The following is a 25,353-nucleotide window of genomic DNA, read 5'->3' on the forward strand; positions in this document are numbered from 1 at the left end:
CTGAAAATAGCCTATTGAAATAAAACTTAAAGTTAACTAATTTTTAACTAACATTAGCAAATATAGTAGACCTTGATGTAAGTAAGTTGCGGATCAAAGCTGTTAATTCCTAATTATCTCTAAATCAACTTAAAATGCTTTGGCAGAAAATTATATAAAGGATTACTGACTTTAATTTCATACTATGGAAATACCATACTCAAAGATTTACTCATATAAAAATGGAAAAATTGATTAATTATGCTATGAAATTGATCTTCAAGTAGGAGGCTTGTTAAATATTTAGAATTTATGTTTCTTTATCCAAATATTTTTACTTAGCACTTATTTTTTTAAGGTGCTGCACTGTTTTCTGGGGATATATCAGTTAACAAAGTAGATTAAAAATCTCGAAATGCTTGGGACTTGTGCTCTAGAGAGTGGTGAAAAATAATCAACAAAGTAAAGAGGTAAATCATATTCATGGTATGTTAAGAGGAAACGTACTGCGGAGAAAAATGAAGCAGGTAGAGGAAAATAGTGAGTGCCAGGATGAAGTTTGCACTGTAATTAGATAATCTTGGAAGGACTTACTGAAAAGGCCTAATCTAAACAAGATTTGAAATGAGAAAGTGAGCATTCCAATATCTGGAAGAATAACATTCCAGGCAAGGGACCCAAGTTTAAAAGCCCTGAGGTAAGATCCTATCTGGCATGACTGAACAAAATTGGCAGCCTGGTGGGAGCAGTGTGGATGAGGGAGAAAGTAGGAAAAGAGCTCCAGAAAGTCATTGTTTTCTTCTTTGCCAGTTTTAGTGGGTAGGGATGGGGCACTGACATTGCAGACAGTATAGGATCTCTCAGTTCATTGTAAAAAGTTTGGCTTTTATTGACAGTAAAATAGAGAAGCACTGGAAAGTCTTACAGAAAAGCATGACATGACCAGAGTTATATTTTGTAATGAATATTTAGAGAGCTCCCTGAAACAGATGCTGACCTCAACACAGTTTGAAAGCCCATTTTTGAGGCACCAAATGATGAGGAGAGAATAAAAGCTTTTGCTCTCATTCAGGAAATAATGACTTTTGGGCAGTTTGATGGTGATGAATGTGGTTATGGCATGAGCCTTGAGATGAGAATGGACCTCTTTTGCTATGGTTTACACCATTTTCATAAAGTTGATGACCAGCTTTTAGCTCTTGCATGAACCTATTGAAGGGGAATTTCTTTGCAGAAGTTATTGAAGATCATCTGGCAAACAGAAGGAAAGAAATCATAGACCAACTTGCAGTGTGACTAAGAGCTGGCCTTGTTTGGACTACAGTATTTTAAATTATTAATGTTAAACTTGTGGTTTTTGTTTTTAAGAAATACAGAGAATAAATTGATGGAAACATTTACCAAAAACTTAGGGGAAGAAAAAAAAAAGCAAACAAAAAAATATCTGCTGTGTTGCCAAAAAACTCCTAAGGAGCTAAGAGCTGTAGCAGGGAGACCTGTTCATATCATTATTGTTGTACACAAGTTCAAGATGATGAAAGCCTGGACCAAGGTAGCTTTAGGGGAGGTGGTGAGAAGTGTTTAAATGCTGGATATGTTTTGAAGGTCAAGTCAACAAGATTTACAGAAAAACTGGTTGTAGGAAGAAGGAAAACAAAAGCAGGTGAGCATGACTCCAAGTTGTGAGTCCTGGGTAGTTGAAAGGATAAAATTATTGAATGAGATTGGAAACACTGGGAGATGAAGAATAGAACTCAATTTGCGATACAAGTTTGAGGTACCTATTAGACAGTCACATAAAGGGAGTAAGAAGGCAGCTGGAGTCTGCATTTGGACCTCAAGAGGAGAGAGCAAGCCTAGAGATAAGTGTGGGAGGCATCAGTCAGTATAGGTGACATTTAAATATGCAAGCTTTGATGAGATCACTGTGAGTAAGTGTGGATCGAACAGAAGACAAGGCCAAGGACTGGGCACTGTGGTATTCCAATTTTAGAAAGTTAGGGAGGAGAATATGTAGTAAGTTTTGAGTGGGATTGAGAAGAGGTAGCTGAAGACGTAAGAGGAGAAAAAGACAGTGTGGTGTCCTGGAAATCAGTGGAGCAATCAATTGTTTCAAATGCTGCTATTAGATCAAGTATGGTGGAGACTGAAAGTTGATCATTTGGGAGTTTCTGTTGACCACCTAGAGCCCAAGTCAGAACCTTTGTTTGCTTTGCGCTGGAAACACAGTGACACAGTGTCACCTTTTCTTAACCTTCATATCGCTCACTCCCTTTCTCCAGATATGCTTTCTTTCTTTTTTCCCTCCCACTGGATAAAATACAAGTGATTAAGTTCATTTTTCAGAGTTTTTATTGTGATCCTATTCTCCTTCTCTGAACTAATATATTAATTATGATTAGATCTAAGAGGTTCCTCACGTCTTAGCCACTCATTTACATACACATTCTTTGACCACACCTATAGATAGTTGATCTCATCCTACACATAGGAAAATTATTGTTACATCTCCTGATGTTATCTTACTCTCAAACTGTTGTACCAGTTTCTTTGGCACACCTAGAAATTGATGAATCAAAGGGGATTTCAAAATGTTCATCAAGTTGTCAGTTTCATCTACTTCCATTTCTCATTTCAAAGATTCTTATCGTTATTAATGATCCTTAAGTAGCCTTCATTCTTGCACCTATCCATTTACTCAACAAACTTGTATTATTGGGAGGGGTATTAGGAGTGTAGCTCTTCCAGTAATTTAAAGCAGATGTAATAATATAATAGAAAAACATAATAATAATAATATGAACATAATTACCTAGACTAAAAATTGGATTACTTGCTTCATAAATCATTTTTAGTTATATTCTAATAATTAAGGTAAAAATACCCATAGAAGCCCCCAAATCTTATCCATCTGCAGGTAAATGTGATTTATGTGGTATCCTTATACTAAAAAAAGATAATGGTTTCGATGGGTAGAGCATAATATTAATTTGATCATTAGGTCATAAAAAGAGATACCTCTTATAAGTTTTTTTTTCTCTTTATCTATAAAAACTAATTTCAGAGGAGAGTAATTTTTAAATCTAAAAACCAGTTGTTTAATCATGCTGATATTTGCAGTTGGAATGAATTCCGCTGACAGCTTGAACATATATCCACCGACATGTCTGTAATGGAAGTCATTTCAGAAGACGCTAGACTGACACAAACTTCCCACAGCCTCACAGCAAGACAGTGGTAGTCTTGAGGAATGATACTTTTCATCTTTTTGAAGATAGACACTCTCCAGTTGTCACCCCACAGGAAATCAGGAAGCATGCTAAACTCCAGTGGACTTGGAATTACACAGCCAAGTGCCAGTGGAAATAGCCTATCCAATATTATGATTTATTTTGAAGGAGAGTTTAAAAAAAAAAAAACGGAAAAGGGAAAAAATGGAAGTAAGCTGCACACAACATGGCCAAACAGCTGTCTGGTTTTCTGTCTCAGAAACAGCTTGGAACTAGCTATTCTCACAAGATCTCTTGGCAGAGTAGCTTGATGAAAATACCAAAGCTGTGAGGAGAAGTGTTCTTTTGCTGAATCCTTTCTGTAGCTATCATATGGTGTATTAACCTAAATTTGAACATGTGCACCATTTTTTTTAAAGTTCATTTATGTTTAGATGAGGCACTTATTAATTCCATGTACAGCGCAAGTGCAGTTCACTGTAGCATTAACACCAAATAAGCCTTAATAGTTTTTAGAAACATTAATCCTAGAATGTTCTGATTTCCTTTCTTCAAATGGCTTTATTAGAAGCAGTCGAGGAAGAGCTTGATAAGACAGAAATTTAAGTGTGAATTCAAAGACACTGGTGATTTTTTGGGTGCCAAAATTAATCTCTAAGGGGAACTCATTTTAGCTGCTGTTTACATCTATTTATTCATTCTTTAACATTTAATGGATACCGTCTTGATAAACACTACTTGATTTTACACACATTTCTGGCTCACCTGCTAGATGCCAGAACTGTGAAATATACAAGATCTATGTTACTCTTCAAATGTTCAGTGTCAGAGGGAGGACATTCAGCATTTCGAGATTCATTATTTTAGGAGACCTTGAATTTTATCATCCTCAGATGTTGATTAAGTGAATTTATTTTTTATTAAGTATTCAAGGTAGACTCAATTAGCTGGGACATTTCATATTTTTATCACAAGGCATTTTGAGTCTGTCCTTTGTGACATCAGAATTAGTTTCTCATCTCAGAGTTTGCTGTGTTTATTCCTCTAGTGACTCAGTAGTTTATTGGCAGTCAGTTTGTAAAATGCTCTCGGGGATTAGCTAAATGCAGAATGTTAGGAATGGAAACACATATTGCCTCTCCTGTCAAAAAAATGTAATTAACACACATGATATATCATCTTGCAAAAGTGGATGAAAATTCCAGTGGGTGACCTCAAGTCACAGATCCCAGTGCACTTATAGACTGTCATGTTTCTGAATAGCTCCCAGCACAGGACTCCCTTCTTCTTGTAATCCTGTCTCTTTAGCCTCCTGTGTGTGCAGACACCCAGTATGTGCACGTGTTCAGCCCAAAACCCACCACTCAATTTCAGTTTCTTTAACAAGTTTAATTTGATTTGGTTTATTGCATAGGTAAGAATGCATTTACAAAGTACAAAAAATTAAATGCACTTTTTCCTATCTTTATTTTGAGAGTTTCCTCATTCTTTTATGTGGTACACATAATTCACTGTATAGATATATAATTTATTTAACCTGTCTCTTATTGATGGATGTTAGGTTCTTACCAGTCTTTTGCTATTATCAAAAAATATAGAAATTGAGTGCATTTTTACATATTATTAATTACATGTTAATTGTATACACACACACACATATATATATATATATATTAATAAAACATCTGTGTAGTGTAATTTCCCAGAAGTGGAATTTCTAAGTAAAAAATTCTGTGCATTTGTAATTTTGACAGTTATTGCTAAATTCACCTTTATAAGGATTTATGCCATTTTACATTCAACCTGTAAATGTGTAACAATTGCTGTACCCCCTTTATTCTTGTCATCAAGGAGTATTATTAATATTTTAGGATTCGACAACTTGAAAATGGAGAAAGCTTTTAGAGTGGATTTAATTAACAGTTCTGTTATAAATGAGGTTCACTATCTTATCAGAAGTTTAATAGCCATTTATATTTCTGTTTCTTTAAATAGTTATATCTTTTATCTATTTTTGTGTTATGTCATTGGTATTTTTTCTTGTTGATTTATAGAAGTTCTTTAGGCATTAGAAAAAGAATTCCTTTATATGTGATAGAAGTACTTCTTATTTTATATAATGGTTTACCCCCCCACCCCCCACCCCCATTAGAATTCTCTGCTCTCGAAATCCCTGTGAGAGCATGGGCCTCAATGCACCTTTGAAGGATAATCATTTCTCTGATTTTTCATGGAAAATGGTATGGTTAGATTTGATTTCTTCTTGTGTCAATTTTGCAAAATTATTTTCCTAAAAAATATTCCATTCTACTCAAGTTTTAATATATTTTCATAGAGCATATTTTTCATAGAATGTGTTAAAGCCTTGGTAAATTTTGCCTTCTTAAGCTATCAATTACTAAAACAGAAATAACAAAAGCCCCCTTATTGAAATGTCTCACTGTGATTGGAGATTTGTGTAATTTTTCTGGTAATGTGTTGATTTTTACTCTCTTTATATATTTTAAGACAATATAATTAGATACTTTCAAGCTCAGAATAAAAAGAAATTTGAGTTCCTGATGGTTTCTTGTTTTGTCTGATATTTTGTTTTCTGGTTTCCCACCAGAAAATATATGGGAATATATGCCAGAATCTTAAATAATTTTTTGGCTGCAATAATTTTCAAAAAAAGAATGACTGATATAAGAATTTTTGGAAATCCTAGGAAGTTCAAGTAGATCCACTGACTTGGAACATAGAAATATAAGTAATTGCAGTATATAGAAAACACTGGAAATATAAACAAATAGATTGCAGGTACATGTACATTCATAATATTCCTCAATTACTTCACTACATCCTAGTAAATATTAACCTATATCTGCCTAACTGAGAGAAGGAGAACTTAACTATTTTTCTAAGAAAAGTTAAATAAAACCAGATATGTAAGTCTTGGTAACCTTAGTTGTTAAATTATTTCCCAAATTGTGTAGATTCATATCTCTTTGATCAATGGGAGACCGAGTGCTGATGATCCTTCTCCTGAACTGCTAGAATTTACCTCTGCTCGATATATTCGCCTGAGGTTTCAAAGGATCCGCACCTTGAATGCCGATTTGATGATGTTCGCTCACAAAGACCCAAGAGAAATTGACCCCATTGTCACACGAAGAGTAAGTTATGATGAATTATATTGGAATCTGTGAATAATATTGGGCCTATTGTTTTAATTGTCTGTGAAATAGTTTTATTTTTTTAATTTTTAAAAAATGATTTTATCTATTTACGGTTGTGCAGGGTCTTCATGCTGCTTGGGCTTTTCTCTATAGCGGCGCGCAGGGGCTACTCTCTAGTGGTGGGGCGTAGGCTTCTCACCGCTGTGGCTGCTCTTGTTCCAGAGCACGGGCTCTGGTGCCCACAGACCTCAGTAGTTGCGGCTCCCAGGCTCTAGAGCACTGGCCCAGTGGTTGTGATGCACGGGCTCAGCTACTCTGCCACATGGGGTCTTCCCAGACCGGGGATTCTTTACCACTGAGCCGCCAGGAAAGCCCTCAGGCATATTTTAGATTCTAGTTTTCCACGCTCGTATCTGGTGAGAGAGGCCTGGGAGCTGGGAGTCCTCAGCCACAGTCCTGGCTCTGCCACCAAAAGCTCTGGGGTCTCTGGGGAGCGTCTGCTCCTCCCTCAGTCGTGTCTGACTCTTTGCTACCCAGCGGACTGTAGCCCGCCAGGCTCCTCTGTCCATGGGATTTCCCAGTCAAGAATATTGGAGTGGGTTGCCATTTCCTTCTCCCTAATTTTCTGTTAAACAGTTTTAAAAAATAGTTTTCAGTGGAGGAATGGAAGACTTTAAAATTTCATGGACCTTCCTTTGTTTAAATCCAAGCTCTGGGCCACTTATTAGATGTGTAACAAATATGAAACTTTTTAATATTTCTAAGCTTTAGTTTCCTCTTGGTACAGTGGTGCTCATACTGCCTATTTTATTCTCTTGATTTTGAGGACAAAGTTAGTTTTTCCACACTTTGGGTGATCTGTTGCTGCTGCTACTAAGTCGCTTCAGTTGTGTCCGACTCTGTGCGACCCCATAGACGGCAGCCCACCAGGCTCCCCCATCCCTGGGATTCTCCAGGCAAGAATACTGGAGTGGCTTGCCAATTCCTTCTCCAATGCACGAAAGTGAAAAGTGAAAGTGAAGTTGCTCAGTCGTGTCCGACTCTTAGCGACCCCATGGACTGCAGCCTACCATGCTCCTCCGTCCATGGGATTTTCCAGGCAACAGTACTGTACTACTATCATAATTGGCCTTGTGGGCTTGTAACCCACACTAAGAAATGCATTTTATATCATGACTCAGTACACACACACACACACACACACACACACACACACACACACACACACACACACACACACACACACACACGCCGACGCTCACACCACATCACATCCTGATAAACTTTAATATGCATGGAGTCAACTGGTGATGTTGTGGAAATGCAGATTTGAATTCAGTAGATCTAGGACAGAACTGAGAAACTGCAATTCTAACAATTTTGCAGGTGATATGGATGCCGCTGGTCCATGGACCATTTTATCTAAATAAATAATTTAGTTTCATGCTTCTTTAATGAATCACAATGCACTTCTAGTTCAAAATAATACAGATATTAGGAAAAAAACTGATTCTATACACTTTTATTTTCCTTTATGAATTGAATATCAGGAAAAAAATGGTTATAGCATCCTTTAAACATATCAGTGGAAACAGAAGCTAGTGGAGGTGTTGTTTTCAGCAGGAATTTGAGAGATTATGGCATAGATGATCTGCCCAGGTTCAGTCGGTTCAGTTATGTCCGACTCTTTGCGACCTCATGGACTGCAGCACGCCAGGCCTCCCTGTCCATCGCCAACTCCTGGAGTTTACTCAAACTCATGTCCATTGAGTCGATGATGCCATCCAACCATCTAATCCTCTGCCATCCCCTTCTCCTCCTGCCTTCAATCTTTCCCAGCATCAGAATCTTTTCAAATAAGTCAGTTCTCATCAGGTGGCCAAAGTATTGGAGTTTCAGCTTCAACATCAATCCTTCCAATGAATATTCAGGACTGATTTCCTTTAGGATGAACTGGTTGGATCTCCTTGCAGTCCAAAGGACTCTCAAGAGTCTTCACCAACACCACAGTTCAAAAGCATCAATTTTTTGGTGCTCAGCTTTCTTTATAGCCCAGGTTGCTATGAGTCGTAACTATGCTTCCTCCTATCCATGTCCCGCCAGGTTCTCTGGTTTATGTCATCTCCCTTATATGCATGTATACAACCAAGACAGTATTACCTAGAGACTCAGTTCAGTAGTAAATCCATAAATCAAATACAGGCAAACAGAATATCTACTGTATGACTAGAAGCAAAGGAGAAAAGAGGATTGTAGGGAGAAACTGAGATTGTGAGACAAAACATTGTTCTACAATGACCCTACTGGGGTTCAACTGTTGCCACCAATTAGCAAAGTGCTGAGCCTACAGACTGAATATTGAAAGGCAGTACTTTTTGCAAATATGTGAGGACTCCTCATACATTTTCTCATTGCTTAACTTCCTCACACCTAACTTCTCCATCATTACAAAATAACTTTTAAAGTCTTATTGTCCTCATACAACACATGTTGGATATTTTAGTGCCCTTTCCAAACCTGAAATAATTTTGCCTTGTGTTATATTTCAGTCTATTGTAAATTGTCTTCTGCAAAAGTAATCATTATTTTACAGCAAAGTTTAGATTCTTCACTTATTAAAAAATCACTTTTAATTATAATTTTGGCATGACCTTAAAATACACACCAAGGAAGACTGAATAATTTTGAAGTGAAATTTAATCTTTCCTGACAGTATATCTATAAAAGAAAAAAATCAATGGAAGTAAACATGTTCCTTTTATCATCTTTTGCTGAAGGCAGAGAGGATGTTGGGGTGCACATCTATTATTTATAGCTTCATTGTATATGAACCTTTAAAATAGAGCAGTAAAATTCAGCATATAAATATGTTTTTGAAAGTACTCAAGTTCTGTAAACACTACATATAAATTTAAATATATAAAAATAGAATATTGAATTTTAACTCTTCTTCATGACTTAGAAATGAAGCATTACACATTTATATTTAAAGCAAATGTTGCAGTTTTAAAAATGTCTACAAAACTTCTGTATCAGCTTTCTGAGCAACTATGCTTTTTTGTATCTGTATTATTAGATGATGAAGTTAGTGAAAAGCAGAGTTTAACGTCTAAATTAAATCTAAACTTCCTTGCAAGTTACAATAGTGTGAGGTATAAGTATATCAAGTAAGTTAAATTAAGAAAAATATTATAAAAGATACTGTATATAAAACAGCAAAAACCAAAGGAAAAAATTTTTAAAAAGAAGTAAATTAGAAAAGAGAATTTGTAGTCAGGGAACTCAGATTTGTATCTATCTATTTATTCTCACTAAGTATGTGTATGTGTGTTTAGTGTAAATAATTGGAATAATAGAACTATCTACCACTGTGGTGGCTATTTGGATTCCACAAGATAATATGAAGTACTTTCACAACTGTAACTTGTGATATACAAATTAAATTTTTTAAATTGTCCAGTTGTGTAAATTATGAATAACCTTTCAAAAATAGCTAGGTAGATGAAAATAATTTGAGGCAGTCCTATGTTAACCCAAACAGGAAGGTAATTGCATGGACATTTTAGCATAATAATGAAGAAACAGTGTTCTGCACATCTAGTTTACTCCTTGCATTATATTAAACCAATCTTGTAGTTAATTACTTTTCATGTGCTTCTTGATATGCTTAAGAAATGTGTCATCATGAGCACCATTTCCCTTACATTTGTTGATTCTTTTCAAATTCAATAAGTAGAACAGTCTGCATCTGATTCGTGAACACTGGCATTCCTAAAATAATGATAAAAGAGGTTTTCTGTCTTTCAACTTTTATGAAGAATTATTGTCCTTGCTTCCCCCCACCCCATAACAATTTGCTTTCAGTAATAAATGCTCCAGCATGGAGTTTGTGTACTGTGCAGCACTTTGTACTGTTGTGGCAAATCAATTTCTAAAATGCCCACCTAACATAAACTATAGAGGCATTCTGCCCCCGGGCCATGATTTCAGTGTGAGGAGTTACTGAATACTCTTCAGTTGTTCTCTAGAGCTTCCAACTAAGGGTAGAAGCATAAAGCCAAGTTTTTAACTGAATGCTCCTTTCACCTCGAAGTAGTCTTAACAGGATTTCTCTCTGGATTGCTTTTTGCAGTATTACTACTCGGTCAAGGATATTTCTGTTGGAGGGATGTGCATCTGCTACGGTCATGCCAGGGCTTGTCCACTTGATCCAGTGACAAATGTATGTATATTTTTAGGCTGCTTAGGTAAAATGAAGCTCTGAACTGTAAAATGCTTCATGAGAAGCTTTGCTGACAGGGACGCTGTGAATGGGTGTCAGGTCCCCACTTAGACGGTGTAACAGAAAACCTTGCCAGGGTGAAATAGAGCTGGCAGTTAGGATGATAGACTTTGAAGGGAGCCATTACAGTATCAGAAGACAGATTAGTTTTTTCCCAAAAAGGCTCCAACCAGTCTATCTATTTTGAAACCTCTCTAGCTATGACAGCCTGCTGTATGATTTAGCTTTAGAGAATGCCTGTCATCAATCAACTTGTTTCTTTTATGAATTTTCATCAAAAAAAATTAATGCAAACAAATGAAAAATGTACCTGGAAGTAAATATAAATGACCATGGAAGCAGAGACCGAGGTAAGATGGGGCAGTAAGGAGTAGAGTGAAGGAGAGTATTCAAGAGAGCTTGAAATCGCCAGGTCAGAAAACGCTGGAGTGGTTTTGGGTTGCATTTTTCATTAATGACAATGTATTAAGTGAACATAACCTAAGCAAAGAAGATGAATGAGCGTCTGTTTTTCTCAGGCATAAACAATCTGGTGAAATACAGAATCATCTACTTTATGTATGGAAGAAATATTTTGGATAGTGAGATCAGTGAATGTAGCTACCTACGTAAACACTTTTTCCTACTACAACTGTAATACAAATGATATTTCTTTCAAAGCTAGTTTTCTGAGTAATGCATCATAGTATTACCTCCTAGGCAAGATTCAAATCCCTGGCATAGTTTTCTTCACAAGGTGTGGTCTTGCTCTCTGCAGGGTGTGGGCCCTGTCTATCAGATGTACTGATGAGCAGTATTTCCCGAGATTTGAGAACCTGCACAGAGCCTTGGAAGGACAGTTCCATGCAGTGAAAAAAGACTGTACTCAAAACACTTGCAGACAGGAGATTCAGGCTTGGAGTATTAGATTTCTGCTGTATCCCTGCCTCTCCATGCCTAGCCATCTACCCTCTCCCCTCTTCCTATGCTAAATGCTAATAGTTCACTTCAGTTGCTCACTCGTGCCTGACTCTTTGTAACACCATGGACGGCAGCACTCCAGGCTTCCCTGTCCATCAACAATTCCCAGAGATTGCTCAAACTCATGTCCGTCGAGTCAGTGATACCATCCAACCATCTCGTCCTCTGTCATACCCTTTCCTGCCTTCAGTCTTTCCCAGCATCGGGGTCTTTTCCAATGAGTTAACTCTTCGGATCAGGTGGCCAAAGGATCGGAGCTTCCACTTCAGCATCAGTCCTTCCAATGTTAATAGTACTTTGATGGAAACCTTAAAATGAATACATCCAACCCAGAAAACCTATGGATCTCAGGAATTAGAGAAGTGATTCTAGTCTTCAAGACCACTCCTGATTGGGTCTTCATTCTCTGCTCATCTGAGCCCAGGGATTCCAGTACCAGCCTGAGCCTCCCTCCCAAAGCTGGTGTTGATCAAATATATTCACTCCCGCTGCTGGCACCTCCTCCTTCCCAGACTTACAGGAGTTTTAGATTTTGGTACAGAGGCTCCATGTTTTCTCTTGTCTTCATTCTACCTTTCAGGAGAAACCCCTCATTTATGGTTCCAAAGAATGCTGAAAGTATGCTTCCCCTGCTCCCCGCTTTTTTTTTTTTTTTTTAATAGAAATCCCACTGTGAATGTGAGCATAACACATGTGGTGATAGCTGTGACCAGTGCTGTCCTGGATTCCATCAGAAGCCTTGGAGAGCAGGCACTTTTCTGACCAAAACTGAATGTGAAGGTATGTTCCAGACAGGCCAACACCATGTATAAGTCTTCCTTTCCTGGGGCACAGGTGATGTAAACACATGCTGATTTCAGGTGAACTCATATGTCAAATTCATATGCATTTTATCCAAGACAGTAGCAGTAAGCTCTTTTACTCTTCTGTTTTAGAGTTTTCAAGATTTTATTTTTTTGACAAATATTTACAAAACACTCATTTACCACTGTGTGAGAAGTATGAGAAGTAGATAAAAGCATAATATACACTTACTGTTATCAGGGATGACTCTGAAGCTTATAGCATAACATATATGAACTTCTGAAAGTGTTAGTCACTCAGTCCTGTCCAACTCTTTTGTGACCCCATGAACTGTAGCCCACCAGACTCCTATGTCCATGGGATTTCCCAGGCAAGAATATGGGAGTGGGGTGCCACTTGACTTTCCCGGTGATCTTTCTAACCCAGGGATTGAACCCCAGTCTCCTGAATTGCAGTCGGATTCTTTACTGTCTAAGCCACCATGGAAGCCCCCATATGAACTTCGGCTGAACTATAAATCCAAACTAGCCAGAAAGCCCAATTTAACTGAATTCAAATATTACCATTTTAGTGAATCACATTTGGTGAATCACCCAATCACATGTTTTTTCAGTTCAGGAGGTGTATGTGGCCTCCAACATAGGCTTGGCAGACATTTTAAACTAATAGTAATAAATATTACTATTTTAGTAATAGTACACACACACAACACATAGAAATGTAAATAAACATACAGTAAAACCTACTGGATATAGAGATTACCCTTCTAAATAGGTATGTTTATAAAATGGTTCTCAAACCAGTATAGCTGCAGATTCTCTGCCTGTTCCCCTTTTATATAGTTCCTCCCCTAGTAAATAGCTTTTGAATACCTGTTTATCTAATAAATGGAGAAAACCAGAGGGGAGAGATCATACCCTAAAGCTTAGACTCATTTCATTATCTAGGAAGAAGAAGACCCCTGATTCATTAGTTATACTTATTAAAGGGTAGTGTTTGGGGACAGTAGTTGTGAAGAATAGGAGAGAAGGTAACTGGGAGAGGGCGAGAAATCAAATGTGTGGAGAAAGAATATTTATTTTAGTAATATCCATTAATATTTTCAATGTGTGGTTTCACATTAATAATAATATAAAATTCTAATATTAGAAATGATATCAGTGACAATCATTAGCATAAACTATGCTATAGTAATTATTGGACAGTGGCAACCAAGAAAGAGCCAGTAATGAGAAATCATAAAAACAACTGGCTATGTAAATATGTGCCAACAAGCACTCATTTATACTTTAATATTGAATGCTATCATTTTTGAAAACAACCCATATGTCCAGTTTTTCCTGAAGGGAAATACCCAAGAAGCATAACAGATGACTTATATTGTCAACTGTAGCCTCCTATTGCCAACTGTCCCATAATGGTGACAGGGAAGCTAAAGAAACCTGTGTTTCTGGAGATCTATTCAGGCCAAGATGAGACCTAAAAACAAAAACTTCTGCTGAACTGTAAATCCCAACTAGCCAGAAATCCTGATTCAGTTGAATTCAAATGTTAGTATTTTAGCGAATGAGTCCCAGTCACATTTTTTCAATTCAAGAGGTGTCTATGGCCTCCTAAACAGGCCTGGTAGACATTTTAAACTAATGCCAACTTTATATATGAATTGAATAAAATATGTTTGTCGTGTATCATGTATCAGACATGATAGGTCCTTAAAATTATTGAATTATAACAGACTTTAATCATAAAATATTTCCTAACTATACATTATCTTTTCAGCCTAAGATTCTGCATATACTATCAATGTCTTGAGTCTCTTCATTTTCTGCCCTTACCTCTTTTGCTTTTTGATTTGTGTCTGTGTGTTTGTGAAGATATGTTGGGTTAGAAATCAGTCATTGTTCTGAGAGGTATCTGGAGGAATGAGGCCCCACTACACAGTGGTGGAAAGGGATAAACCTTAATAGCACTGGATGCCCAACCTTTGTTTTTTTTCCTCTACTCCCAACTCCATTCCTGATGATCCCTCAGGATCTCCACAACTTCTCCCAATTGAGAGCAGACTTTCATTCCTAAGGCTGAGTTTAAGTTGAATGACACCATGAATATCTCTTCTCAAATTTCCTTAAATTTAATAAATTTCTCTTCTGCTTGTGGAATATCAGCAGTTACAGGTGGGAGTATCATTTGAGGTTAGGGATTCCTCCTGTTGTCTCTGACCTTCTGTCACACAGTTATCATAATGCAATGTTAAGTGGATCTGCAAAGCCCTTTACCACTATCCACTAATATCTATCTGTTTAAACAAAGAAACGGAAAGGATAGATCAAACTTATTAGCCATAGGGATAGACAAGGCAACACAGAAGGAAATTTCCACTTGGCGCTCTATACATTTTTAAAAATACTGTTATTATAAAACAATTTTATCTTTCTTTGTGGGAGAGATGGGAAGTTCGATTCCCAAACTGAAAAAAAAAGTAATTTAAAAAAATCTACAAAATAAAGATAGGGTTTTTAACCATAAAACCTTGTATATATAGTGCTTTTGGTGATATATATATTCATAAGAGTTTATATGAAAATTTTAGCTTCCAAGCTGAGTGGTGTTCCAGTCACCTCTGACGATTTAGGAACATCTTTCTGAAACATGATAAATCCCTCTATAAAATGAATTGTTGTTGTTTAGTCACAACTTACAACGATTGTATTAAGTTATGTCTAACTCTATGTGACCCCATGGGCTGTAGCCCGCTAGGTTCTTCTGACCATGGGATTTTCCAGGCAAGAATACTGGAGTGGGTTGCCATTTCCTTCTCCAGGGGATCTTCCCAATCCAAGGATTGAACCTGTGTCTTCTGCATTTGGAGGCAAATTCTTTATGGCTGAGCCACCAGGGAAGCCCAACCTCCCATCTCTCCTGCAAAGAAAAATAAAATGAATAATTTCCTTCTAATTCACTTGAATTTAATTTGGATTTTATCAATCTAGCTTATTTGAGGCAGGGTGTATCTATAAAGTGCAAAGGATATGTATTCCATTGCTATGCCTGTACTAACAGACAGTTTCTATCATGTTTCATGAACATTCAATGAAATAACAAACTGCTGATGGCAGAGTGTAAAATGGTTGTTTGTGAGTAGGTACTCTCTGTGTCCTCTGAGGCTTTAGATGGAAGATGTGCAGGTCCAGGACCTTGAAACAGCAACCAGAGCTGTAGGCAGAGGGCCCTCATACATGGAGTGTATGCTTCTCAAGCATCAGTCTTTACCTGCTTTAGCTCATGGTTATAAGTACAGTCAGCAATACGAGTTCTAAATAGTGTGAGAATAAATTTGTATTCCTCTGTGTTTCTCTCTAGTTATACTGGTAGCAGAAATCTTGACGGTTTCTTGCAATATATTTTTACAATAAGATTTTTAAGAATTCTTGTGCATTGTCCTAAAGATATAAAACTGCATATCATGCCTAGTGATTTATATTTGTGATTATATACTTCCCTAGAATAAAGTTTGAAAACTCAGCAACAGTGCTATATCCTAAATCAAAAGCCAACAAATGGAAGAAGCTATTTGCAACAAACCGGACAAGGGGGAAAATATCTTTACTGTATTAAGAGATCTTCCATAACATTAAGAAAAATATTTTCAAAAACTTAGAAATGAGAAAAGATTGAAACAGGCATTTCTCAGGAAAAAACTATGACATAACCATATAAAGAAATTGTCACACTTATTTATGATTAAAGAAGTATCCATTAAAACGATAAAAGTACTTTTTAAAAACTTACCAAGATGTTCTTTTATTCACTCAACATATGTTTGAATGCTTACTATGTCTCAGTTCAATTCAGGCTTTCCAGGTGGCACTAGTGGTAAAGAATCCATCTGCCAATGAAGGGGACATTAAGAGTCACAGGTTCGCTCTCTGGGTCAGAAAGATCCCCTGGAGGAGGACACGGTAACCCACTCCAGTGTTCTTGCCTGAAGAATCCCATGGACCGAGGAGCCTGGTGGGCTATAGTACATAGAGTCACAAAGAGTTGGACACGAATGAAAAGAGGATACCCAAATCCAAGACTGGCACAAAATAGCATGATCTCATCACTGAACAAATCAGCTCTCCTCTTGTCCTGATTACTTTGCACTAATTGTACATCTTTTCTCTCTTATTAGATAACTTGAAGGGATTGTGGTAGAGATTGACCCTAAGACTCTGGAGCCTAACTTTAGAGTCTGGCTTACAGTTCTGATTTGGTGACTTTTTACAAGTTATGGTTTAGTTGGTAAGTCACGTCCGAGTCTTGAGACCCCATGGACTGTAGCCTGCCAGGCCTCTCTGTCCATGGGATTTTCCAGGCAAGAATACTGGAGAGGGTTGCCATTTCCTTCTCCAGGGGATCTTCCCGACACAGGGATTGAACCTGGGTCTCCTGCATTGCAGGCAGATTCTTTACTGACTGTACTATATCTAAGCCTGCTTTTCAAGTTATAGATGGGTTTTTTTTTTTTTTTTCGCTAAATGCAGACAACAGAGCTGCAGTACTACACAATCTTCAGTTGGTCAAATTGGGGGATGGGAAACCAAGGACAGGAAGGGCTAACTGCAAAGTTATATTCCAGTTTTAAATTGTGCAGAGGGTTGACACCCTTAATCCCTGTGATATTCAAAGATCAAATGTATACACATTAAACATCCTTCTTTACCCATAGAATCTAATACAGAGATTCACGTATAGTAATTATTCATCACAGATTACACAAATGTTAATTATTCAGTGTCATACTTCAGTAATAATCTGTTTGTTGTAATAGGAAGCTATAGGTTGAATTATGTGAAATATTAGTTTTGTAAGATAAAATCAGTCAAATATTGGCAATTTCATACTATTGAGTTTAATCTATATGTTTTAAGTTCCATTAATATATATTTACTAATCTAATAGATTCATGTACTTTCTAGGCATATTTGTATTGGCTTTGTATGTATATACATATAATGTAATATAATTTGCTATATGGTATAGAAATCTCTTATGTAACAAAAATTATTTTCATATATATCTGAAATCTGAAAGTTTATGAATTTATTTTTCCCTAATGCAGCCTGCAATTGTCATGGGAAAGCTGAAGAATGCTATTATGATGAAAATGTTGCCAGAAGAAATCTGAGTTTAAATATACATGGAAAGTACATTGGAGGGGGTGTGTGCATTAATTGTACTCGAAACACTGCTGGTATAAACTGTGAGACATGCATTGATGGTTTCTTCAGACCCAAAGGGGTAAAGTATGCTTTTTCTTTCATGAAATATTATTTTGGATTTTTCAGACTGAGATGTATTACAGGGAAAAATAATTTTGATCGCTTCTTTAAATAGTTGGACTTGAAATCTCAAAGGTGACTAGAAATATTTCATAATAGAAGCTGATATAAGTCATTGAGGATGTGATATAAAATATTTCCATCTCTCCAGAAAGTCCCATGGTGACTCATTCCAGTCAATCATTACCCCCAGGCAAACTTTGTTCTGATTTTTAGAGCATAAATTAGTTTTGCCTATTAGTGAATTTTCTAAAAACGAAATCGTAAGTTCACAAAATTTTTGGTCTTCCTTTCACTCAATGTAACAGGTTTAGATTTACCCATATTGTACACACTGATAGTTATTTATTTAAAAAAAAATGCTAAAGAGTAGTCCTCTGCATGAATGTATCTTAATTTTTAATCCATTCTCCTATATATTTGGGTCATTTCCCGTTTTTGGTTAGTTCCTGCAAATCAATTTTATATGAGTCTTTTTGTGGTCATGTGTTATTAACCTTGTGTAAATGTCTAGGAGTATAATAGTTGTTTCATAGAATAGATGTGTGTTTGACTTTATGAGATACTGCCAATGTTTCATCAAGTTAATGATACTGTTTTACATGTTCACCAAAAATATATGTGAGTTCTACTTCTTCCATCTCTCTCTAACATTTGGTCTTGACTATCTATTTGAAATAGTCATCCTAGTGGATGTGGGTGTAATGGATCTGGCAAGTCAGTACTAGGCAATCAGTAAGTCAGTCCTATCAATGCTTAGTGCTACAGCACGTCTTCTGTTATGAATTTACAGCAGTTTTTTTGGACTAAATTTCTTTTAAGTGCCTGCTAGCTATTCCTGTATCCTCTCTTGTGAAGTGTTTCTTCAAAATTTTTCTTTTTAATTCTAGAAGTGGTAATTTTAAGTTTTAGGGCTGTAGCCCATCTCAAGTAAATCTTTGTGTGGAGTTTGAAGTAATGATTGAGATCTACATGTTTCACCTGTTGTTCCAGCACCATTTTTTGAAAAATACTTTATTTCCCTTTCAAATTGTTTTGAGCCATTTTTTGAAAATAAATTGATCACTTGGGTTAATATCTGGAGCCCCAGTTCTGTTCCATGGATTTATTTTTCCTTCCTTGTGCTAACAGCACACTGTCTTCATGACTAGCTGTTTCCCATGACTTCAGACATACTTTATGTGCATCATTATAATTTATTTAAAAATTTTTTTAATCTACATTGTGATTTGTTCTCTATTGTTTAGTTTCTATGTATTTGGGCTTTATTAAGTAAGTCCAGTGGTTAGTGTTAGTCACTCAGTTGTGTCCAACTCTTTGTGAGCCCATGGACTATATCCCTCCAGGCTCCTCTGTCCATGGAATTCCCCAGGCAAGCATACTGGAGTGGGTTGCCATTCCCTTCTCCAGGGGATCTTCCTGACACAGGGATCAAAGCCAAGTCTCCCGAATTGCAGGCAGATTCTTTACCATCTGAACCACCACGAAAGTCCCATGTATTAATATTACTTATTATTACAATGGAAAATGCATATTTTGTTTTCATTTTTATAGAAGTCATCACTAAGAAACACAGTGCAGCTAAATAAGTAGAGAGAACTGGGAGGGAATTTGTTATAGCCCTGTACTCAATGTCAGTTCAGCTCAGTTCAGTCGCTCAGTTGTGTCCAGCTCTTTGCGACCCCGTGAATCGCAGCACGCCAGGTCTCCCTGTCCATCACCAACTCCTGGAGTCTACCCAAACCCATGTCAATCGAGTCGGTGATGCCATCCAGCCATCTCATCCTCTGTCGTCCCCTTTTCCTCCTGCCCCCAATCCTTCCCAGCATTAGGGTCTTTTCCAATGAGTCAACCCTTCGCATGAGGTGGCCAAAGTATTGGAGTTTCAGCTTCAACATCAGTCCTTCCAATGAACACCCAGGACTGATCTCCTTTAGGATGGACTGGTTGGATCTCCTTGCAGTCCAAGAGACTCTCAAGAATCTTCTCCAACACCACAGTTCAAAAGCATCAATTCTTTGGCACTCAGCTTTCATCACCGCCCAACTCTCACATCCATACTTGACTACTGGAAAAACCATAACCTTGACTAGACAGACCTTTGTTGGCAAAGAAATGCCTCTGCTTTTAAATATGCTATCTAGGTTGGTCCTAACTTTCCTTCCAAGGAGTAAGCGTCTTTTAATTTCATGGCTGCAATCACCATCTGCAGTGATTTTGGAGCCCAAAAAAATAAAGTCTGACACTGTTTCCACTGTTTCCCCGTCTATTTGCCATGAAGTGATGAGACCAGATGTCATGATCTTAGTTTTCTGAATGTTAAGCTTTAAGCCAACTTTTTCACTCTCCTCTTTCACTTTCATCAAGAGGCTCTTTAGTACTTCTTCGCTTTCTGCCATAAGGGTGGTGTCATCTGCATATCTGAGGTTATTGATATTTCTCCCGGCAATCTTGATTCCAGCTTGTGTTTCTTCCAGCCCAGTGTTTCTCATGATGTACTCTGCATATAAGTTAAATAAGCAGTGTGACAATATACAGCCTTGACGTACTCCTTTTCCTATTTGGAACCAGTCTGTTGTTCCATGTCCAGTTCTAACTGTTGCATCCTGACCTGCATAGGCGTTTCTCAAGAGACAGGTCAGATGATCTGGTATTCCCATCTCTTTCAGAATTTTCCACAGTTTATGGTGATGCACACAGTCAAAGGCTTTGGCATAGTCAATAAAGCAGAAACAGATGTTTTTCTGGAACTCTCTTGCTTTTTCGATGATGCAGCGGATGTTGGCAATTTGATCTCTGGTTCCTCTGCCTTTTCTAAAACCAGCTTGAACATCTGGAAGTTCACAGTTCACATATTGCTGAAGCCTGGCTTGGAGAATTTTGAGCATTACTTTGCTAGCGTGTGAGATGAGTGCAATTGTGCGGTAGTTTGAGCATTCTTTGGCATTGCCTTTCTTTGAGATTGGAATGCAAACTGACCTTTTCCAGTCCTGTGACCACTGCTGAGTTTTCCATATTTGCTGGCATACTGAGTGCAGCACCTTTCACAGCATCATCTTTTAGGATTTGAAATAGCTCAACTGGAATTCCATCACCTCCACTAGCTTTGTTCATAGTGATGCTTTCTAAGGCCCACTTGACTTCACATTCCAGGATGTCTGGCTCTAGGTGAGTGATCACACCGTCGTGATTATCTGGGTCGTGAAGATCTTTTTTGTACAGTTCTTCTGTGTATTCTTGCCACCTTTTTGGATTTCATTTATTCTTATGAGAAGGCAGCCATCATTTGTATTTTTGTTCTATATGTAAGATGTCTATCTTCTCTAACTGATTTCAAGATATACTCTTTATATTTATCTTTTAGCAACCAAACCATGTATTGGGAAACTATGGCCCCTAGATAACATTTGACCCATGGCCTATACTTGTATGCCCTGCAAAGAAAAAAAAATTTTTTTCGTTATATTTGTAAAAACTTATTTTAAAAAGAGGAGGAGGAGGAGGGAAGGAGGAAATGAAGGGAAAGGGAAAGGAGATGGAGGGAGAAGAAAAAGAACAACCCAATTAAGAAAACGAGCAAGAATAAGATGAAATAAAAGCTAGGAGGAAGAGGAGGAGGTGAGGAAAGGGAGAAAAAGAAGAAACAGACCTTAGGTGACTTACAAAACCTACAATGTTGCTACCTAATTTTACAGAAAAAGTTTTCCAGTCTTGGTTAGACCATGTTTGTCTAAATGTGGCTTTCTTTGTGCTTATATTCTTGGTTACTAAACTTCTTGTAATTATAAATTGAGATTGCTGCATTTTGGAAATTTTAGGCCATTATTTCTTTACATATTTTTTTTTGAACTGTGCTCTCATCCTTTTGTGACTCCAGCCAGATACAGGCCAGTGTTCTGGGCTGTGCCTATAGGTTACTGAGGCTGTGGTAATTTTTTTTTTTTTTCTTTTTGCTTCAGATTAGATAATTTCTATTTATCTGTAATTAGCTATACTACTTTTCTGCCTGCCATCAGTTATCTGTTGCTAAGCATATCCAGTTAGTTTTTCAACTTTATAGAGTGCTTATTTTTTTTATAGTTTCCTCCACTCTGCTGAAAAAAATCCAGGTATTCACTCATTATAAACCTTATTACCTTTATGCTCTTCAGCATATCTAGAGACCTATACAAGTCCTTGTCTGTTAATACTTGGGGCACGTCACTGTTTTTGTTGACCTGTTTTTTTCTTGAACAAGGACCATGCCTTAGTTTTTCTCCTCATGTCTAGTAATTCATGATTATCAACACAGGAAATTTTGGTTGATACATTGTAGTGACAAAAGATTCTGTTATAGATTTTTGGATTTTGTTTCAATTTGTGGTCAGCTTACTGACTAATAACTATGAAACTGGAGGCTTGCTTTTATACTTTTCTAGAGCAGATTAATAGAAAACTAAAGGTATGTATCTAACCTTTCTTGGCTGATAAACTCTAATTTCTCTTTAGGTTATATCATGTGGACTAGAAAGTCTATTCAGATCATTCATCTTTCCTGCTGTTGCTTTCCAGTGGCCCCTTGGAGTCCCCAGAATTAATGTGAAATTAAGGAATCAGTTAAGAATGGAGGGGTATTGATATGTAGATTTTGTTGTTACCCTTATACAAACATGAATCTCATCTAGCGTGTTTTTTCTTTCAAATCTCAAATGCTTCTAATTTTTGCATGCTTTTGATTATTCTCCCAAGCCCTCAAATATTTGACTTTTTATATTTGTCCAGAATTCATCATTGTCATTTTAGGATGTGTTGGACCAATTAAAGACACTCTGCCATTATTCAAACTGGAAGCTTGATCAAGTTTTTAGTACAACTTGTTAAGTGAATCTGAATCTAGAATTTGATAAAAAAAATATGTAAAAATATACATAAAAATATGTATGCTATATTTTGTGCTAAAAATTCAAGTATTTCAAGTGTTTAGTATTTGGGTGAAAATTTCGTATGTTTTTATGAAGATATAGAAATAAAATTTTTGTACACTGTAAATTTTATATCTTAAAAACATAATATATCTGCCTTTAAAAATTGTTACCCTAAAATATAATTTTAGGTATATCTACTAAGTACATATATTTAAAAATTAAAACATATATGTATATATATGCTTATGGCCATGTTTACTTTGAGAATTAATTAGTAATCTTATTATTTTTGTAAAATTAAAGATAAAATATAAAGTAGATATATTTATAGAATATCTTATGTTAGAAGGTTTCCTTTGTATCATTTCTTTTTAGATTCCACATATAAGGGATGTCGTACAATGTTTCTTGTTCTTCTGTCAGACTTACTTCATTCAGTATGACACTCTCAAGGTCCATCCATGTTGCTGCAAATGGCATTATTTCAATCTTTTTAATGATTGAGTAGTATTCCATTGTATATATATGTACCACATTTTCTTTATCCATCCCTCTGTTGATGGAAATTTAGGTTGCTTCCGTTGTCTTGGCTCTTGTTAGCGGTCCTGCAATAAATATCCAGGTACATGTATCCCTTCAGAGCACGTTTTTCTCTGGAAGTAGGCCCAGGAATGGAATTTCAGGGTCATATGGTAGCTCTAATTTTAGTTTTTTAAGGAACCTCCATACCGTTCTCCATAGTGGCTGTACCAATTTACATTCCCACCAACAGTGTAGGAGGGTTCGCTGGAAGTTCTCCTGATCAGCAGTCCGATTCAATCAGAATTTCCCAATTACTGTAAGGAAGGATAATAAATTAAGAGGCTTTGGTTTACTCAAGCTCATCATTGGAATCATAAATCACATTCATAAAAGCTAAGAATTTATCCTAAAGAAATTTATTGCTATATGCCCCCAAAGAGGTGTTTCTTGTTTGTTTTTTGGTGTTGCGGTTTTCTCTTGGTTAGAAGTCCTTCTCCCAGTTCTGCCCTGAAATTGCTACTCACGTCAAGTTCTAGTCTAAATGTCACTTTTTCTGTGAAACGTTGCTTGTCTTCATTGTGTTCTTACTCCCTCCTCTTTTGCTCCAGAACACTCTTCTCTGTGTCTATTTTATCACTTGGCACATTCTATTTAATCCATATCTTTCAAGTCTGCTTTTCCGGTAAGCTTCTTTAGCGCAGAAAGCAGGCCTTACCTATCTGGGCTTTGCACGATCCTTTCTTCACAATAGAAAGTAAATGAATGGGTCTTAAATAATGATTTTGAAACTGATCTATGGACTTAGAAGATTGAATTGTATCAGACATGTAAATGTTTTTCTGCTTATGACACTTTGACTTATTAACAATCAAGTTTTCATTATAAATTAAATCTATCTATCTATCTATATATATGTAAACTATATTTGGGGACTTCCATGGTGGTTCAGTGGTTAAGACTTTGCTGCCCGGCCCTGTAGAGGTTGCAAGTTCAATCCCTGATCAGGGAGCTAGGATTCCACATGGCTTCTGGCCAAAAAACCAAAACACGAAACAAAAGTAATACTATAACAAATTTTAAAAAGACTTTAAAGATGGTCTACATCAAAAAAGAAAAAAAAAAAAAGCCATATTTTATGGGAAATAGCTTATGTACTTAATTATATATATATTCAGCAGTATTTTAGTATTTCCTAGGCAAAGAATTTAGTTGCTTTTTTATTCTTATCCTGTTGCATCTAGAAAATAAATGTTTTATGTATGGTACATTGGCACAGTCTAGGTTTATTTAATTAAAATATTCTAATGTTAAAAGCTACTTGTTGTATTGAGTATTTGATATATGTGAGAAATCTTATGAGATGGTTTCTGTTATTCCTCTTAATTTTAATTTAATAACATCACTATGGTTGCTATTATTAACTCATATTACCAGAAAGTAAGGTGCAGGAGACTACATAGCCAGTAAGTGGCCACAATGGAATGTGAGCTCAAGGCTTCCTACTTACAGAACCTACATTCCTCATCCCACATTATGCTCCCTCCTGAGAAAATCAAAATTTTAACATAAATATTTAAGATTATCATTTCTCAACCACCAAATTTAATTAGTTGTATTGTGATCAATGTGAAAAAGGTCTTGAAAATTAAAAATTTGGGGGAAAATCACTAATTTTGAACTACATTGTAATAAAACAAAACAGTAAGGAAGATTTTATCATGGAATGTGTATTTCTCTTACATTTTCTATGTAAGCAAACATTGCTATTTTATTTCTTATGATGATAATTATGATTATAAAATAAAGAGGTACATTCTAAAATACATAGAGATTAAAAGACTATTTGGGATTTTCTTTAAAAACTTTAGCAAAGAATAAAGCATGATGAAAGTTATATGGTAAAATCCTGATAATCATTGAATCTAGGTAACAGTTACATAGGCACTTATTATTCTCTTTACTTCTGTATGTCCACTTAAAGAAATGGATTCTAGCAATTTTGAAAATTTAGTAAAGAAATTTTCTTTTTTTTATTTTAAATTAGTTTATTTATCTATTTTTTAACTTTACAATATTGTATTTGTTTTGCCATACATTGACATGAATCCACCATGGGTGTACATGTTTTTCTCCTTCCAGAAATTTTCTTATGTTATTATTTTCTCAATATAGTTTCTTATTGCATATCAT

General features: G+C 36.3%; 1 protein-coding gene across 1 annotated transcript in view; it reads left to right on the plus strand.

Annotated features, from left to right (window-relative positions):
• The window catches only part of LAMA2 (laminin subunit alpha 2), a 653,829-nt gene that overhangs the window by 238,537 nt on the left and 389,939 nt on the right, over window positions 1–25,353 (plus strand). Inside the window, exons 5-8 of the mRNA XM_081529101.1 lie at window positions 6,185–6,364; window positions 10,500–10,589; window positions 12,272–12,389; window positions 17,518–17,696. Coding sequence (XP_081385227.1) covers window positions 6,185–6,364; window positions 10,500–10,589; window positions 12,272–12,389; window positions 17,518–17,696 — 567 coding nt within the window. The remainder of the gene's footprint in view (window positions 1–6,184; window positions 6,365–10,499; window positions 10,590–12,271; window positions 12,390–17,517; window positions 17,697–25,353) is intronic.

The sequence above is a fragment of the Giraffa tippelskirchi genome, chromosome 9 (genome assembly GCF_054371585.1).
Source record: "Giraffa tippelskirchi isolate mGirTip1 chromosome 9, T2T-mGirTip1v1.2.pri, whole genome shotgun sequence".
NCBI lineage: Eukaryota > Metazoa > Chordata > Mammalia > Artiodactyla > Giraffidae > Giraffa > Giraffa tippelskirchi.